This window comes from Corvus cornix, chromosome 2, assembly GCF_000738735.6.
Source record: "Corvus cornix cornix isolate S_Up_H32 chromosome 2, ASM73873v5, whole genome shotgun sequence".
In the NCBI taxonomy this organism is placed as follows: Eukaryota; Metazoa; Chordata; class Aves; order Passeriformes; family Corvidae; genus Corvus; species Corvus cornix.
Genome location: NC_046333.1, coordinates 78,391,084 through 78,409,104, shown reverse-complemented (window position 1 = coordinate 78,409,104; position 18,021 = coordinate 78,391,084). Strand labels below are relative to the sequence as shown.

At 44.0% G+C, this 18,021-nt stretch overlaps 2 protein-coding genes across 2 annotated transcripts in view; both read right to left on the bottom strand.

The window, feature by feature from the left end:
• The window catches only part of RETREG1 (reticulophagy regulator 1), a 65,755-nt gene extending 63,195 nt beyond the window's left edge, over nt 1-2,560 (bottom strand). The window contains exon 1 of the mRNA XM_039549064.1: nt 2,316-2,560. Coding sequence (XP_039404998.1) covers nt 2,316-2,545 — 230 coding nt within the window. The 5' untranslated portion in view covers nt 2,546-2,560. The remainder of the gene's footprint in view (nt 1-2,315) is intronic.
• Nucleotides 2,561-13,671: 11,111 nt separating this feature from the next.
• Nucleotides 13,672-18,021, bottom strand: part of MYO10 (myosin X) — a 163,305-nt gene continuing 158,955 nt past the window's right edge. Inside the window, exons 39-41 of the mRNA XM_039549820.1 lie at nt 15,948-16,400; nt 15,393-15,584; nt 13,672-15,117 (exon numbers count right to left, since the gene is read on the bottom strand). Coding sequence (XP_039405754.1) covers nt 15,007-15,117; nt 15,393-15,584; nt 15,948-16,400 — 756 coding nt within the window. The 3' untranslated portion in view covers nt 13,672-15,006. The remainder of the gene's footprint in view (nt 15,118-15,392; nt 15,585-15,947; nt 16,401-18,021) is intronic.

Here is an 18,021-nt window from a genome sequence, read left to right as displayed (position 1 = left end):
TGAAGTATTTTGATGGGTGTACATACAAGAACTAAACTAACCGTGAGGAAAACAGTCCCAAGAAAATGAAATGGTTGGGAGGAAGAACTGGTGTTACTTTCCCAAAATTCAGAAAACTGTAAAATTAAACCTCACCTCCCCTTCCTCCCTCTTCCACCATGGTTGCTGCTGCTATAGTGGGAGAAGTCTCCCATCCAGCAATACAGATTTCTCAACTCCAAGAAATCCTGATTAGAGGCCATATGCACGGGGAGTCCCCCTGTGGGGAAGGGATACTTGCAGGCACACGACAAAGAAAGAGGAGGCACATGAAACGGCAACTAAGAAATGTTCTTTCTACCTACAGGCTCCAGCTGGCACAAAGCCCTGCTAGGAGAGACTTCACAGGCAGCAGGGGTGGACACTTGTTCCCAGTCCTGAAGCAGCAGCGACTGAGTCATCACTAACCAGGCTGACCAGCTGGATCTCAAACAAGAAAAGGAGAAGCAGCAAACACACTGTGCTGCAAACACTCACTATGCCAACACCAAAGCAGGGAAATGTGACCTTAGATTTAAAAGACTGTTTAATTTTCAAAGTGTCAGATTTCATGCGTTTGCTAATGACATCTTTCCCAATGTTCTCAAACCACAGTTTACTGGTCATCATTCCTGCTTCTACGCATTTCCTAGTTCATCTACACCTCTCAAAACTCACTGGCACTAGGATAGTGAGCTTCCTTCTGAGGTACAATACCCCCAAAGTGAGCAATCCATGCCCTGACTTTTGCTATTCCGACTAATCTTGAAAGTAACAAGGTAGAGTGAACAATGAATTTGGATAAAATAACTTCAAATACTGGTCACATAAAAAGTTGCCAGTAAGACTACCAAAGAAGACTTCCTACAGGCATTGAATAATGCAGGCATTTTATAGCTTGCTTTTGATCAAATTTGGCAAAATAATAGCCATCAGGTTGCTCAGCGGCTACTATTCCTTGAGACATGGAAATTTATTCTGCTAGATGTTGTCCCTGAAAATTTTATCAGGGCCACGTTGAAAAGAAACATAAAGCACTATGACTCTTCGAAATGGCTGAAAGAACAGGTGACCTCTGAAGTATGCAGAAAATGAGAGCAAAACCATGTAACTTTCTCAATGAAAGGATTTATCGTGGATACCTAAGAGCAAGATGGATAATAAAAGTCAAACTAAATTAGACATCATGCACATTCTGCTCCTGGGATCAAAGAAGATAAAATGTTTTTGAAAATATTTGCAGAGATTTTCTTGTGCAGCACAAAGCTTCAGAAAGTTTTCTTTCTATGACTTGGATCTCATGTTTAAACATCACACTGTTAGGGCTTAAGAGCCTCCGCAGTATTATTAGACAGAGCACTAATTTCTAAATCGCTCTACATGGTCAAGCAGGCATACAGCAACATTTTAGATCAGAAAGCAAAAAACATAGGCATTGACAAAACCTAAGATCAGGGGAAAGCCCTGAAGAAGTTTCACATAGAAAGGCAAGTTTTTTCCTATAGAAATTAACAGGAGAGACATGACAAACACAACAATGAACACAGCCCTATGCCAATCTCTGGGGTTTATTCGACAAAACTGTCTCCGACTACAAAAAGCTTAGCCCAAAAAGAGAACTGGTGCACTGCAGTAACATTCCAGCTATCTCCACAAAGACTCCACTAAGTAGGCCACCAATTTGGAAAAGTGCATATACCCAAAGTGAACTCTAAAGTACCGGACCGCGGCATCAGCACAACACTACCGATGGGCTCGGGGCCTGATTTCAGCAGGTTTCAAAACTCTGCACAAAAATGCGGGCCCGCGGCTCATCTCGGCTGTGACAAATGCGAGTTCTCGGCGGGGCGTCCTGCATCCGCCCTGCTCAGCTTCCATCTGAGAAGAATCCTATCCTATCCTCCTCATCATCACACATCATGCTCTGGGAAATGGGGGCAGAACGCGTGTGTGCGCGGGGCTGGGGCAGACACCGAGGGTGAAGGAACCCGACCAAGGAGATGCACTCAGCGCGAGGGCCACGGCCAGACCCGGAGCGGCGACTGGGGGCAGGGAATGCCGTGGCGCAGGTGAAGCGAAAAGCAGGACCTTCCTTCGCATGGAGGGCTGGGAGCGCGGGTCAGCTTCCCACGAAGGGCGCTCGGGAGAGGAGGGCAGGGGGGCGAACGCCCCTGCCGGGGGCCGAGAGGAGCGCGGAGCGGGGGAGACGCCCGTGTCAGGCGGGGCGGCGCGGGGCGGGCGGGCGCTTTCCCATCCCGGGGGCAGCCCCGGCGCCCACCCCGGCCCGGCTGGCTCACCAGAAGAGCAGGTTGGCGCAGACGAAGCCGCCCAGGCTGCGGAGGGGCCGCTCCCAGCTCAGCGCCGCCGCGATGCAGCAGCCCACGGCCAGCCCCGTCTCCCCCAGCACCGCCGGCGCCCCGGCCCCGCCTGACACCTCCGTCGGCTCCGTCTCCCCGGGCGCCGCCGCGCCCCGCTCCTGCGGCGCCTCCGGTTCGCGGGGCTGCGCGGGCACCGCCGCGCTCGCCATGGCTCGGTGCGACCGCCGGGCTGCGGCTCGGCCTGGCGGGGCTGGGGCTGGGGCCGGGCCGGGCGGCGGGGGCGGGCCCGGGGCGGAGCGCGGCGCTGGCCCCGCGTTACCCCGCACCCGCCTCCGCGCAGGTGCCGCGGGGGCGGTGCCGGCGCCTCCGCGCTGGCGGGCGGGGGAGGCTCGGGGAGAGGGCGGGCCCGAGGCTGCCGCCCCTGGCGGGAGCTCTGCCGGCCGCAGGAGAGGCTGCGGTGAGCGTTCCGGTTCCCTGCTGCGGGAAGGCTGGGCTACCCAGCTGCTTTCTAGATTTGGGAGGGTGAAGCCCGCTGGAAAGTGTTACCAGTGAGACTTGTCCTGCATCTCCTTCTCGTGTATATATGCCGCAGCCAAGCAGCAGTTGCAGCACATCCAGAGGAGGGCCACCAAGTTGACAAAAGGGCTGGAGTACCTCCCCTGCGAAGACAGGGTGAGGAAGTCAGGGCTGTTCAGCCTGGAGAAGAGGAGATTGTGTGCAGATCTCATAGCAACCTTCCTGTATCTGAAGGAGGCCTACAGGGAAGCTGGAGAGGGACTCTTTGTCAGGAACTACAGTGATAGGACAAGGAGTAATGGGTTCAAATTGAAAGAAGGGAAATTTAGGTTGGACATTAGGAAGAAATTCTTTTCTGTGAGGGTGATGAGACACTGGAACAGGCAGCCCAGGGATGTTGTGGATGCCCCATCCCTGGCAGCACTCAAGGCCGGGCTGGATAAGGCCTTGAGCAGCTTGGTCTAGTGGGAGGTGTCCCTGCCCAGGGCAGGGGAGGTGAGACTAGATGATCTTTAAGGTCCATTCCAACCCCTTGACATTCTGTGATTCCATGATCCTATGATAACAGTCCCCGGAATCCTAAAAAAAAAAAAAAAAAAAAAAAAAAAAAGGAAGTAAGTTGCCATTGTCATAATGCTGGGAGCTTCTAAGACCACAAAGGAGTCTATGGGAGTTTGATGGCTTGTATCTGCATCTTAAATATCCAAGAAACATACTCAAAATCTATACCGTGCTGTCCTGTCACCTGCACTACTACCTGTCTGGCCAGCCCCAGGCTCCAGATGGAAGCATGGCACTATGTTCAAGCTGGTGATGTGCGTCATAGCTGATGTGACTGCTGGGAAGCTGAATTCTGGGGAGCATGCCTGGTGAGAATTGTCACTCGAGCATCTGTTGCTGAATAAGAACAGCCAAAAATTGGAATTGTTGAAGGTGTTTCACAGGATAAACTGTGTAAAATAAAATGATTTTTACTACAAGAGCAAGAAGAATAATTTTAGATTGGCAGTTGACACCTGTTTCTAGCTTGAGTTACTCCCTGTTAGAATGTTTTTTTAATGGGAAAAGGAGTCATACTCACTTGAAGGTCAACATGTCTTTTTTTTCTCTGAGGCAAAAGAAGACAAAATAAAATTACAACATTAGGTTGTAACATTGACTGTGTACTGGATTGCAAGTGTACTGTGTGTTTTTCACCAAATAGCCTTGGAAAGGAGTTACTCTATTTTTCTTATTCCACATGCTCTCTATAGTGTAGAGTTGCACCTGAGAGGAAACAAAAAGAATGTTATTCTACGTAAGCAATTAACATTTTTCTAAAGGACATTTGAGTTTTATGCTAATTGGTTATACTTCTATGCTCTGATGTCTAAGAACTCGGAGCCAGGCAGACCTACCCGAATAATTAAGCCCAGCTAAAACGTGATTAAGTGTTGTCTGTGAAGGAGAGCAAAAGGAAAGAGACAGGCTCCTCTAGTAATCTAAAACACACATCGAAAAGAAAGGGAAGTAGCTGCAGCAGGGCGGGAGAAACACTTTTTTCTGTTGCTTCTCTTCTTTTCTGCTGATGAATGAAAATTTGTCCTAAAAAGACTTTGTCAAAACAGGGTGTTGTCCCTGTGCTGGAAAGCAGGTAGCTGTCTCCTATGTGTGCAAGCAGCTGCTCACAGTTACTGAGCACTCCTCCCGCTGTCACCTGGGCATCTCATGCTTTCCTAGGCTGAGTAGTAGTTGTTTGCTTCCCTTGTTTTGAGAGTGGGAGTAGAGGGAATCTTAGCAGGGAATCTTAACAGTCCACAGGAGTAAAAACAGTCTTCTTGCAAGGAAAGGGAGGTAGAGAGATGGGCACAAAAAAGGGATTTTCTCCTATACTTACCCTTTTTTCAGGTCATTGCTGGATGCCAAGCTGCTGCTCTAGTGAACGCTGCCTGTAACTTGCAAAAACCATCCCCAGTTTAGCCAGCGGCAAATTGCTTTCCCTTGCTAGCATTCAGTTATTTCAGTAATGTGGGCAGTCCTAGCCAGCATCCAAATCTAGCTAACTCCAAACAGTTATTAGGTAAGCCTGGAAAGGGCTCAGATGTTCCTCATACACTTTCAACGTGACCACGGGATAGTTAGACTCAGAAAGCACACTGGGGTTAAAATGTGAAAATCTGGGTTTAACCAACGGTAAAATAATGGCAACATAATCCCACTGCCCCAAGGATTATAACCATGGCAGGTTTGAGGCAATCCTCCCTTACCAATATTCCACTTCTTTTTTTAAACATTTGAGGATGATCGTATGATTGATTCTCCCTGCTCCCAATTTTTACTCTCTGTGATGCTCCCTTCAGTCACTGGAGTTCAAAAATTCCCCCTCTCCTCAGAAAAGGGGGAATGGAATCTGGGGGGGGAGGATGAGGTGAGGTTTCAGTGGAAAGGGTAGACTACAGATATGGGAACTCTTTTGGATTTTGATTAAACTTGAATCCATTCTAGATTACTGGCCTCTGCTTTCCTGATCCTGAAGGATATGAACAGAAATTAGTGAAAAGCTCTTCCAGAATAGGTTTTGTAATTTAGCTAACGGAAAAAAAGAATGCTTGATGGATGGCAGTTCTTTTTTCACTGTTGATTTTTCTTGGGCTTGGTTTATATGAATGATTTTATTGAAAGCACTCTGGTATAAACATTAGTGTGAGAGAAGAAATGGATGCTTCATTCCCAGCCATTGAAGGTTCAGATGTCTTTTTCAGAAAAAAATAGCAGTAAATAGGTTGGCTGGCTTTGATCTTCCTGTTCTTTGATGTTTTGCCTGCCAGGGTTTAAAGGGTTTGTGTGCAGTTTGAGTTTGGGATGGGAAAAACTAGGACTAGCAACCAGTGCACAGTTGCATGCGTGAGGTGTAATGCACAGAATTAGGTTAGGGACTGCGGGTCTGGTGCCAGGGACTACAGTGTAAATGATGGATGCAAACCAAGGAGAAGGCTTTGTAAATGGTTCTTTCAAAGGAGCTTACAAATATCAAAGCATTCTAATGCTTCTGAAATATATTTGAAAATGCTGATGTCATCATAGAATAACTATTGAATTCAGTTGAGGATTCCAGCTCAAAATGGAATGATTTTCCCTCCCTTTTCTGTTTAAGCTTGTTTTCCATTAGCTTCATTTCACCACAGGATCACACACTAGGTTAGTTTGGAACTAGCGCCTTTAAGACATTGGGTCTGGCCTTTCTCCCCACATAAACACTCAGCACCCCTGTTACTTGGCTGTGACATTTTGCTTTGTGTCATGCCCGGATTAGCTCTGAACACCTCTGAGGGCTGGAGATTCTGCAATGCACTCTGAGCAACCTGTTTGTACATTTGGCCACATTCATTGTGAAGAATATTTTCTTATTATTTATTCAAAATTTCTTGTTTCACCCATTTCCTCTAATTTAGTTCTGCACCTCATAAGGGAGGGCTCTGTCCCCATCCATTCCATAACCACACATCAGGTATTCTGCAACAGATCCCTGTTAGCCTCTGTCATCCAGAGTGAGCGCACCCAGCTCACTCTGCCTTTCCTTCTGTGTCACCAGCTGTGTGCCACTGACCTTCCAGGGGCCCTCTGGACTCCTTCCAGTATGTCAGTGTCTGTCTTGTCTTGGGTTGTCCCAAACTGGACAAAGTATTCCATATGTGGTCTCACAAATGGTAGAAGGAGGGGAAAAATTGCTTCCCTTGTCCTGGTAATGATCCATAATTAGTGCACGATTATTGACTCTGTGTCCAGTCATCCCCGTGGCACTTTCTAACTTGTCTCTGCTTTGTGGCTGAAGAATTGTGTCTTAGTCACTCTTAATAAGGTATGACTTTGAACATCCATCTTCCCTTTTCCTGATTTTTTTTCAGTTCTATAACTGAAATAAGAAGATTTCTCAACAAGAAATAACTTTCTTGTGTGGTTCTAGTCACATCATCTCTGCATTTGTTTGAAGGAGGAACATATCATAGACTTGAATTGTTTCATAATGCTGCGCTGTGGTTTGCTTTTGTAATAATTTCTAAGGACTGCTCTCCTTTTTATTTATTTTTCATTTATTTTTCTGTAACTATTGAAACATCACCATTTTTTCCCTAAATGCTAATGTTCACTTCAGAGCCTGCCATACAGCTCATTCTGGTACTGGCCTTCCCCCCTCACCTCACCCGCCCCACTTTATCTACTTGGAATTTATTTGCCATTTCATTGGACAATTATTCAGTTTCATAAAGTCATGCAGGTTTTTTTAGTCTGCCCTTATCCTGACTTGCCTGAGTAACTTGGTGTCATCACTAAACTCTAAGCTTGCTCTTCATCATTTTTCCAGTTCACTGTTCAGTAGGTTGAAGATCTGAGAGCCTCTCCCGAACCTCAGGAATGATCTCCTTGCTTTGTTTGGAATGGATTGTTTGCTCTTACTGTCTGTTCCCTATCTTCTAGCCAATTATTTATCTACATCAGGACTTCTTACGTGGATACATAGCTTCTTTTAAGCCTTAGGTGATGAATTTTGCCAAAACCCTTTTGAAATCCAGGTAAACCAGACTGCCCTCATTCAGAGATCTGTCAACAAACTTCAGCAGACTTCCTAGGGCAGAGCTTTATTAATCAGAACCTATGCTGCCTCTTCCCAATAGATCATATTTCTTCAGGTGTCCACTAATGATATGCTTTATTATAATACTGAGTAGCTAACATTAGAAGTCTTTAGTTGCCTAGACTCCTTAAAACTCTTTAAAGACTGGTGTCATAGGTGACATACATACCATGCACTTTTAGTTAATCCTATTTTGTCCTGAAGCTTCATGCATGCTTTTGTGGAATTTCTCCAGTGTCTTTTCACTAAACTCTGATGTCTTTTCTAGTTACCATTTAAGTGTAGAATAACTTTCCAATTAATAATTGGCAAACAGTTTTCTCTCTCTTAACCTTTGCAGCATCCCTGAGGTCTCTATTGAGGAATATGTTTGAAACTACATCCCAAACTCTTTGTTCTTTTATTTAACTGTAATATATCATAATATTTAACTATGGAGCAGGAGCTCATTAAGTGTTGTCCTGTGATATGCAAAATACAATTAGGACTGTGACACGTCTTTAAAGTATTTTATGTACAAGTCTGTGCATTTCAAAATGCTCTTGTGTTCCACTGAAATATTTATCTGTTGGGCAGTTGGAATACATGGGACCTGATTGACCTTGTAAGCTAAAACTATGTGGTAGCTTGACCATGGCTGTGTGCCAGATGCCCACACAGCCACTCCATAACTCCCCCCCTTAACTGGGAAGAGGAGAGAAAATATAATGAAAGGCTCAGCAGTCAAGATAAGGACAGGGAGAGTTCACTCACCAGTTACCGTCGTAGGCAAAACAGACTCAATGCTGGGAAATTAGTTTAATTACCAATCAAATAATGAGAAATAAAACCAAATCTTAAAACTGCCCTCCAAACACCTTCCCCCCACGCCTCCCTTCTTCCCAGGCTTAACTTTAGTCCTGACTTCTCATCCCCCTCCTCCCCACAGTGGTGCAGGGGAACAGGGAATGGGAGATGCAGTGATTTCATCACACGTTGTCTCTGCTGCTCCTTCCTCCTCAGGGGGAGGACTCCTCACACTCCTCCCCTGCTCCAGCATAGGGTCCCTTCCATGTGCTGCAGTCCTTCAGAAACAGACTGCTCCACTGTGGGTCCCTGTGGGGTCACAAGTCCTGCCACTAAAGCTGCGCTAGTCTGGGTTTCCCACAAGGTCACAGCTTCATTTGGGTATCCTCCTGCTGCAGCATGGGGTCCTCCATTGGCTGCAGGTGGATCTCTGCTCTGCCATGGACCTCCATGGGCTGCAGAGGGACAGCTACCCCACCATGGGCTGCACCACGGGCTGCAGGGGAATCTCTGCTGCAGTGACCAGAGCACGTCCTCTCTTCCTTCTTCACTGACCTTGGTGCCAGCAGTGTTGTTTCTCCCACACGTTCTCATTACTGTCTCCCACCTGCTGTTGCACAGCAGGTTTTTCCCCCTTCTTAAATATGTTATCCCAGAGGTGCTACCACCATTACTGATGTGCTTGGCTTTGGCCAGCAGTAGATCTGTCTTGGAGCTGGCAGGCATTGGCTCTGCAGACATAGGGAAAGCTCCTGGCAGCTTTTCACATTAGCCACACCTGTAGCTCCCCTCTGACACTACCAGAACCTTGCCATTGCAAACCCCATACAAGGTGCATCATACCAGGTGGTATAAGATGAAAAATTTAACACAAGTGACAAAAAACATATGAGTGTTGATGCTGCTTCTAATTCAGAAATGATAGTATTTGGGATTTTTTTCCTCACCGCTAGAGGTTACGCTGCTTAATGCCCATGAACTCAAAGCTTTAAGAGCAGAACTCAACAATGAAGCAATGTATGGAAGAATAATGCTTCAATTTTATATTTTCTGTAATAGAGATCATGATCAGGAAGCTCTGATATCTCCCACATCAGATATTCCTTTTTGTTTGGTAAAAGTGTGTGAGGACAGTAGTAAATATTCCATGATCAAATGCAGTGTTGTTCTTTTTTGAATCCAGGTTTTATAGAATTGAGCTAATGTAGCAATTATATACACTTATTTTAGCAATTATAAACATTTATATGAGTAATTAGAAAGAATAGTATTTCCGATACAACTGTTTAGGACTTGGGACAAGGGAGTTTAAAGAAGAAAATGTATGGCTCACCAGCTATGGTCAAAGCCAGTTAAGCCACTTAAGTGTTTTTAGCCCAGAAATATCACTGTACAGCAATCTCATGAAATATTTATGCAACAATTTACAGGTGTTTAACACCAAACCATGTTGAACACCAAACTATGCTGATCTTCTTGTCAGTATAATCATGCCATGTAAAAGATCAGTAAGAATAATTGATTTTCAAGGATCTAATTTTGGACCTAATTACTGTAATCTCTTAGATGGCATTACCTGTTTGATTGTATGTGGTGGAGAGTCGATAATGACTTTATAGGTTTAGCTCCCCTCTTCGGTCAACTTTGCCTGAGAGCAGGCCAAGCAGGCCAGCAACCTTTTTGAATCTTGCAATTGTTTAGAATTTATGAAAGGGGTAAACTCATACAGGAGATGCCATTGGCAAGGAAGAATTAAAATCACTCTTAATCAGCAAGTTTGGACATTTTGGCCATATTTGTAGAAAGAGTGATCTAAGTGAAAACATTAGTACTGTTGTGAAACTGTACGAGGCCTTAAATATTGTGAAAAGGAATTAGATGCATTTGATTATTATGAACTTACTTTTTAGATGCAGCTGTGTGAGTGATCTGTCAGGAGTTGATGTTTGGCATTGTGCATGGTTTAGAAGCTGTAGTTCAAGAGATCAAGATTCTCCAAGTGGGAAGAAGTGTGGGACATGGAAAATTGACAGCAGTTGAGCATGGAGAATGTTTGCTGTCTAAGTAGCCAGAAGTGCCCCCCCACCTGCTTCCAGGGAGAGTGCTACAAACAGTGGTCTCCACAGCAAAGGCTAGATGAGGGCAGGTTATGTATCTGTGATTTGGCAAGGGTCAGTACTAAAGCGGTAATTTCATTTGAGGGCAAAATGTAGAAATTCTTTGTGGCAATCTGTGGAAAGGACACATGGGTGCAATGTTAGGTTTAGTGAACTGAGAAGTTCCTAATGAGGAGGGGCTAAGTAATGCCCAGCTAGAGAAAACTGGACACTGCCACTGTACCTAGACATCTGATTGTGCTAGCATGGATGGGGAAATACTGCAAATGTACTATGAATATTGGTCTCTTAGATTCTTAAATATGTTAGATTAGTAAGTAAGTTAGGCCTGTGAGTTACTGCCATGCCTGTAGTAAATTCTGTAGAATCTTTTGTTAAATTGTTTAAATTAGGTTACCAATTAAGTGCTGTTACGTTTAAATGTTGTTTAAACCTTTAGGACAAAACCGCTGGTCATGTCTGAGACTAAACTTGGCAAAGGGGTCCACTGTGAACCTTGTGACTCAATGGGTAGGTCTCCCTCACTCCTTTTTATCCTTACCCTTTCTCATTCTTACCCTTTTTCCATCCCCAGCCTCCATGCAGATTACTTTTGGTTGATTCTAGGTTTAGATTGATTGATTTAATATTTTAGTTCGATTTTTCTCTGTGTGCTTTAACCACATAGTAAGTAGTAGGGCAAACCTTTAAACTAATTTTGTCATACTTTAATATTAAACCCGCTTTTGCTGGTACTTGTTAGCTGGTGATTCTTTGAGCGACCTGAGACAGTTTTTTGTGACAGGTGGAGAGCAAGAATAATGAGAAGATTCCTCCCTGTTCCTTCTCCTACCCCAACCTCTTGATAAAGACCAGGTAAATTCATACTACAGGTGGAACCACTCGCTGTATAGTTCACTCCTTGGATCGCTGCTGCCCTCTTCTGCTGGCTTCTCAGGGCTGCTGTGGCACGGGGAGTTCTTGTATTGCACCAAAGGCCTCGTGTCTGTTGTGATGTTATGGCAGGTTGTGGAGTGAAATGCAGTGTCTTTCCAGGACTGGGCTCCACAAAGAATTAGTTTTATTCAGGACAGTGCTGTCGGATGTGGTTGGTACCCTTTTGTTATTACTTCACAGAGCCCCAAGTGATGTGGAGTGCATGTGTTCTGAGAAATAGTCTGTCAGCATTGAAAAAGCTGACGCTGTTCTGGCCACGTTTCTGTAAAATGGACTTGGGCCAGCATGACTGGCAGTGCTGTAGCGTGCCTGTGTTGGGCATTTGTGCTGGTGCAGACCTGTGAGTACGTGTAATGCCTCAGAAACGTGGGGCTTGAAACCCAGCTTTCTGATGCAACACTTCTGGGGTGAAGCAATTTCCTCTGCATAGCTTCTGTAATTAAGTTTATTAAGAATTCTGGCACCCTGACAAATGGATGTATTGTATTATGAGGCACAGGGAAAGTGCTAGATGGAAGCCTGAAGATGTAGGAGGAATTAAGGCATGGCCAGCTAAGTCCAGAGGAGGGCCACAAAGATGATTAGAGGGATGGAGCACCTCTTTTATGAAGACAGGCTGGGAGAGTTGTGGTTGTTCCACCTGGTAAAGGCTCCAGGGAGGCTTTAGGGCAGCCTTCCAGTACCTAAAGGGGACTACAAGAGAGCTGGAGCAGGAGTTTTTACAAGGCCATGTAATGATAGAACAAGGGGGAATCGCTTCAAACTGAGAGAGGGCAGGCTTAGATTAGATATTAGAAATTTACTGTGGGAGTGGTGAGACACTGTAACAGGCTGCCCAGAGAAGCTGTGGATGCCCCATATCTGGAAGTGTTCAAGGCCAGACTGGATAGAGCTCTGAGCAACCTGGTCTAGTGGAAGGTGTCCCTGCCCACAGCAAGGGGGTTGGAACAAAATGATCTTTAAGACCCCTTCCAACCCAAACCATTCTGCAATTTTATGATATAAGGGCATACTAAGATGAAGCTATACAATTTTATTTCCATTGAAGCTGACACTGTTTCCAGGCCTGACTGCACAGTTTCTGCCCAGCCTTGTGCTCTTGCAGGGTGCCTGGCTGGCTCCTGGGCTCTCCTTGGTGTGGCTGTATTCCACCAGGTGCAGTCCAAGGGTGTGTGTGCTCCCAGAGGGTTTTTGACAGAGTTGGTGCAACCACCTGGGGGTGACAGATCTTCCAGAGGGGAATGAGTGACAGTACCACAACTGGGGCCAGCTCCAAGTGCACGGACAGGCATTCTCACTTCCAAACCCAGGTGTGTCTATTATGTTGTATTTATTTTGGTAATCTGTGTGTTCTTTCTGTTGAGTATCGACAGTTGTCTTTTTTTTTCTTTGCCTGAGTAACAGTAATTGGACTAAGATTTGCATGGCACGTTGATAGACTTGGCAAGAATGAAGAGAAGCTCTTAATTACAGTGATGTAGTGACAGGCACTTCTGTGTACTGACCAAGAGCAAACATCCCTCCTAATGGTTGAGAGCATCCAGAAGTCAGTCAGCAGGCAAATGAATCAGGTAGTGGTGTCTGCTTCTCAAGACTGTGACCCTGTACAAGACTGTCACCAGGGGTTTCTTACCAATTACTGATTATGATGATGTGCAGGGACTTCTCTGAGCATGTTTACACATAGGCAAAATTGAACTTTTTTGCTGTGCTGGCTGAAATGTATAAATTGTTTCATTCCAAGGATGCCCTGATAGGAGCAGCTAAATTCTTTCTAAACAACTTGCATATGGGAAAAATAAAAACACAAAAAAGTCAGTCTCAAATACTCTGTGTGTGTGTAACTATGCATACTGAAGTTATAGTTTCTTTCATTCTTGTCTTCTTAGTAGTGTGATTTAGCCAGCCTTTAGGGACGGAGGGGTGGTGTCACAGATGGAGCGACTGAAAGTATCTGGCAGTGGGAGGAGGGTGGAGAATTTCTCAGAGCAAGCCTTGTAGTCTACAAAGGCTATGTACACTAGGAGGGCAGTGCATGCTGCACTGCCATGATGTGGCTGGCTAATAAGAACATGCCATCTTTCACCAGGGCTACATAAATAGCAAAAGCTTTACTTGCACATTCCCTGTGGCATGGCATTGCTCAGCAGTCCTTCCCTCTATGTCATAGAAAGACACACTGCATGGACAGGGGCACCTGCCCCAGAACAACACGCAGCACATGCACCTTTCCAAGCAAAAGCGCACGCGTGCGCACACACACACACACACACGTCTATGTAGCCTGTGCTGTAGGCTTGACTCCTGAGAAGACAGATGAAATTAGAGTTTTGTTGCAAGTTTGACTCAGTATGAAATAGAAACAGAGCACATTACATATATTTTCTTTATTGCTGGACTTTTTTTCCCAGTAAGTAGGCATGATTCCTTAAAGGCTGAGGTTTTTAACAACAGTAAGGTTTTTCAGGTTTCTTTTTTTCTTTTTTTTTTTGCTGTGGACAAAAAGATACCTTTGAACAAAGTTTTGCCTTATATTACAGTATTTCTGTACAAAAATAAAAGTCCAAAATCAAATCATTATTAGCTGATATTCCCCAATTTATTTACAGGGTACTGTCAAGAACCTTCATCAGGCAACCAGGTAAAATAGAGAACTGTATTTAAGCAGTTGCATTGCATAATGTTGCGTTCTCTAGTCATCTCTGAAGGGCTCTGGCCTTTGGCAGTCAGTCTGGGTTGAAGAGTCCAGCCAGAAGTATAAAACAGTGAAGTCTTTCAAAGAAAAAATTAATATTTAAAAACTTAAGCTGACATTATGGAGAATTGAACTGATAACTGTATTTCCATATTAGGGTAGTCTATAAATATTCTCAGCTACATCTCTCTTTATCATACAGCAGATACAGAATGCAGACTTCTGCTACGTATACGGTAATACATATTTGCAATAGTAAAATCAATGTATGAAAATTTTGGAATTTACTTGTTAATAAAACTGCTTATAAAGTAACCATACAACTGTAACAACTATAACTCTGAACTATTAAAATGTACAGAAAGACTGTTTACACCATTGCACATACTTATTCCCTTTGCTTCAAAAGACTTGTGAAATACAGAATAAAATTTGTCAAGTTTTACTGACAGCTCAAATATGCATGCACAACGTGCACATCCACGGAAGCAAGGGGAAACAAAGTGTTGGTGTCCATCAGGAAGGCTGCCAGCAGCACTCCAAGAAAATATACCTTGCTCTTCTTCCCTCCCCCTTCCCACCTGTATACAGGCCAGTAGATTAGTGCAGAATGGATGAATATAACTTTGTTTTCAGTGTTCTGAAAGGACAAAGGAAATCGTCTTGACTTTTATCAGCAATTTTAGGACAATACAAGTTAGGCTTAATATTGTAAGGCACTTATTACCGCTTGTATTGCAGTGGATCGAGTCTTAAGGCATTTGTTGTATCAACTGAAGGTAATAATGCTTTGGAAAGTTTTGAATGAGCCAGCAGTTCTAGTATGTGACTATTTCAGCCGATTTTCCCCTGCCCCCCTGTGGTCTCTCTAAAACATTGTTTGAAGATATTCTCCATTGAAACTGGTTCTTGGTTAGCTTGTCAACAAAGGTGATCAATGTCCCCAGGTTGTTCTGAGGCCAAGGAGCGATAGATTCTATTTAGGGTGCAGTAGAACTGGTTTTGTTTTCACCTGGAGCTGCCCTGACTTCCATGACTACTCACGGATCGGGAGGTGCTGTAGCGTTTTTTCACGATCATACTGATGTAAGCTTTCATCAGCTTTGCAATGTCAACCACCTGCCAAGAGCATGAAGAGCACAGTTCTTAGTAAGGTAACAGTATGTGAATGAATTTCTTTGGACACTAACAATATAAAACTATCAAGCTTTCAACGAAGCCCTTTTGCAGTTAAACAAATAAAAATACTCAGCACTTCTACCCATGTCATTCTGTCTTCCCTTTACAAGGATCTTGAACAAATCTCTGACATTTGCAGCCATTACTTGAATTACTAAAGTGGCCTGGCTATCAGAACAGGAAGGCCACAATAACAAAACTACTTTGGCTCTTACCTCACTAGTTTCAAAAAGCAGTTCTCTTTCATCCACCACAATCTTGTAGGTGTTGGCAAGTGGAGCACCAAATGACAAGATATGTTCATACTGAAACACCTCCAGAGGCCTTCCTTCCCCACGCTTGTAGACAGAAACTGCATCGGCACTGACTCCAAGCCACAACTCCTGTGGGAATCCCCCTTCTTTACACTAGAGAAAAAAATGTAAATTAACAGCAAGGGGAACAGCAGGAGTCACACAACACTTACTGTTGGTGTTGTCTGTAACCACTTGTTAAAAAGTGCATATCGCTTGTCCCTTTTTGAATGTAGCCTTTTACACTTCGTATACTTGTTTGCAACCCATCAGGACAGCATTCTGTCCCTCTATTTTATGGTTAACTGGTGGATTTAAATAGCTACAGTGCTTGCTAATGGGAGTAGGCTTTTAATAGCTCAAAGTTTATTACATCAGCTGTCTGAGCATTGTGATAATGTATTTATGGTTTCACTGCTCTGGGGTGAAATCATCACCTATACAGTGTAAGTAGTTTGAATGTTCATACGGTCTTACCTCTACGTCAAAGAGTGTTGAACCATAGCCAGGCCATTCCTTAATCAAAGCCATGTACTTTGCCATGGCCTGCTCCTGATTCATCCTCTGGAGTTTTTTCCATTTGTCAATAATACTAGTCCTGGAAGCTGAGATTTCCTCTTTGACCCACATGTCTAACATCTGATCCTCCTCAACCTTCTGTTTGCTGACAGAGCCACTGCGGAAACTCCTCCGCAGTGTTCCTTCAAGAAAGCTGGCTCGTTTCTTCTCGGCCTTCTCTGACACAGTAAATGTTTTGGTAGACTGTGTAATCCTAGACTTCAGCTTTTGCAAGGGATAGACTTCCTCCAGTTCTGGTATGGTGGTGTGCACACTGTAATCTCCCTGAAGGTACTGAAGGCGCAAAGCTGCAAGGACCTGGAGGGTTTCCTCAGGAGCAGGATAATGTCCTTTAATCACTGCTTCGTGAGCCTGCCAAGGGGAAAAAAGGTAGCTTTTTATAAAGCAGCCTTTGAAAGAAATATGAGAAAACAAGGGGAGTAGATTTACTCTCAGGCAAATTCAGGACCTGAAATAAATGATCCATTAAATAAATCAAATGGGGTAAATCTCTTGGCAAATTTAAGCTGGATAAGACTGGGTTTACCAGAAGAACTGCAAGGCAACTGAGGAACCTGCTAAATGGGAATTACTTTTACTAGGACAGCTTTTAGTGAGCTCCCGTAACTAAGAGTAACTGAACTATGAAAAAGGAAAATAAAATGTAAAGGGGAGAAAACAGGATCTAAACATCTGATTGAGGAGAAACTCTGTGTTCAAGGGCATTAGGAAGAAACGGGTCTCTAGTTTTGCTCACTATGGATGAGCTCACTATGGATGATGCTCGGATGTTTCTGGACAAACAAGCCAAGCTCTAGGACAGCTTTGTAATTTTACTGAGGGGAAACAATAAATCTTCAGTGGATCCCAAATCAAGTTAGTACAATGTCAACGTATTGCAGTGCTCTGTAGCATCAGGGATGAGATTCTGAACCAAGAAGATTCTCCAAAATCCCAGCTCTCTGCAAACTCATTCAAACCTGTGGAAATGTGCAGCAGCTAGGTGTTTCCTTTCATATGACAGTAGTAGAGGAAACAAACACACATCGTGTCTGGAGATCCAGGAATTGCAAGTTTAGTAAACACACAGAGATAATTCACAGTTAAGTAACAACTAGTTAGTTTAGGTGTACAAAATGTGCCTTTAGACATGCAAAATGGTTTACTTGAGATTGTACCCGTGCAGAAGAAAGAGCTGTCTTTCAGAAATGGAAGGCCAATATTTTAATGAGGAAGAAGAACTAAAAGATTTTCTTCAGCGCCTTATGATTATTAAAGGATTGAGACTTTAAAATAATGGAGACTGCAGAATTAAAATTGATGACAAAAGGGAATTTTCATAATTGTCTGAAAAAAGTTGATGACTGACATCAAAAGCAGATAATTAGAAAAAATAGAACAGAATTGATGTTAGAATGTAATGTTACCTCTTCAAGGTATTGCTGTAATATTGCTGGTAGGGATTGAATGTCATGCTTTATAACAAATACTACTGGTTTTGGCAAGACATAAAGTATTTGGCTAAACACTACTCAGCACAGAATGCTGTGTGAAAACAATCTGTTTCAGCAAATGTGCTTGTTGTAGCTGCTCACAGAAAACTGCCTGAATCTGCCTCTTAAGCCAATAATGTAACGTAGCAGATTGGATGCAGAGTTCTCATAGATTTTCTTCTTGCTGTTTGAACTTCATCCCAGAGAGAGGCACTGGATGACTCTTCTAGAGGTAACAACAGACAGACAGAATGGCTGTGTTTCTAAGGCAACCTATTGCCCAGATCCTTCAGCCAACAATAAGCAGCTTTGGGCTGAGCGACAGTAGTAGGCTCTGGAAGGAGACTTTTGGTAGAGTGGTGATGTAATAGGGTGCCTTAAAGCCTAAACTGAACAAGGAAGAAATACTCCATTGCAGGGAAGATGTAGAAGGGGAAAACCCTTCATATGTACGAAAATTGAGGTATGTCAGTTCTTGATTGCATCCGTTTTGCTCACCA